We start from the raw sequence: 1,042 nt of genomic DNA on the forward strand, positions 1-1,042 counted from the left end.
TAAAAATACGGTAGCCACTGAAATTGAGTACTTTGGAATAAGAAAAGATTTCTTTAAAATACATTGATGCTAGGATGTATTTTCAGAGATTTAAAACCTTAAGGCATCAAATTATAACAGTTAAAATTATTACAATTTGTTGACAATATTTATTAGCAGTAATTAAAATCTGGTAAATATACTTCCTTAACACTTTAGCAAATTTGTGATCGACTAAGATTTATAGGATAGTGATTCCAGTAAAGTAACTTTCAATTTTTCTAGTCCTGGTATTTTATCTTTGATCAATTCCTTCTAAAATAAATTTGTTTAGAGTTTGGAAGACTGTCTAATAATTATCTAGAAATGAAAATTTTCCCCACCAACTTATCTATACCAGAATACACCTTTCTAGTATTGTTCTTTACACAAAGCAGGGTTATAGTAGTTACAAGTCTTAGAATTCTATTTGCCCTTCTTACAGGAAAAGCTTTTCTGAAGAAGAGATACATTTGTTCATTTTTTTCCCTAGGGGGCTTCGCATGTCCCATCTCTAGATGGGTAGGAATTTTCACTTAATAGGGAACTGATTTATATAAATTACCAGTATAGGTCTTATATTTTTTATTTTAAATTATATTTAGTTACCTGACATAATTAAGGCAGGCCTGCTTCATATCAAGAAAATACCAGAGAATACTCTAGATTGGGTTTAAAAATGTACGTACCCTTTACCAATGTTGAATTGTTACTTATGGTTGCTTCCTTCACTAGAATCATTGCTTGGATGTATTCTGTTCAAGAAAGGAAAAAATGAAAAAAATCATCAGCAGTATCACCTTTATTCAAAGTGCCAGCTACTGTACTAAACAATTTGCAGCATCACCTTTATTCAAGGTGCCAGTTACTGTGCTAAACAATTTACATACTTCATCTCATTTAATCTTCACAACTCCTCTGAGAGGTTCCTGATGAGGCATAAACAGAGGTATCAAAAAGTGACTGGTGGGCCGGCCGAGTGGCGCGAGTGGCGCGATGGTTAAGAACTGGCTTGGGATGCCAG

At 33.4% G+C, this 1,042-nt stretch overlaps 1 protein-coding gene across 5 annotated transcripts in view; it reads right to left on the minus strand.

Moving 5' to 3' along the window:
* The window catches only part of SETDB2 (SET domain bifurcated histone lysine methyltransferase 2), a 45,651-nt gene that overhangs the window by 33,232 nt on the left and 11,377 nt on the right, over nucleotides 1-1,042 (minus strand). For 4 of the 5 annotated variants that reach the window (XM_019650841.1, XM_019650839.1, XM_019650838.1 and 1 more), the window contains exon 2: nucleotides 708-773. In XM_019650841.1, the coding sequence (XP_019506386.1) occupies nucleotides 708-773 (66 nt within the window). Of the gene's footprint in view, nucleotides 1-707; nucleotides 774-908; nucleotides 1,016-1,042 lie in introns of those variants that run through there. The other variant, XM_019650840.1, reaches the window with a different exon arrangement.

This window comes from Hipposideros armiger, unplaced genomic scaffold, assembly GCF_001890085.2.
Source record: "Hipposideros armiger isolate ML-2016 unplaced genomic scaffold, ASM189008v1 scaffold_148, whole genome shotgun sequence".
In the NCBI taxonomy this organism is placed as follows: Eukaryota; Metazoa; Chordata; class Mammalia; order Chiroptera; family Hipposideridae; genus Hipposideros; species Hipposideros armiger.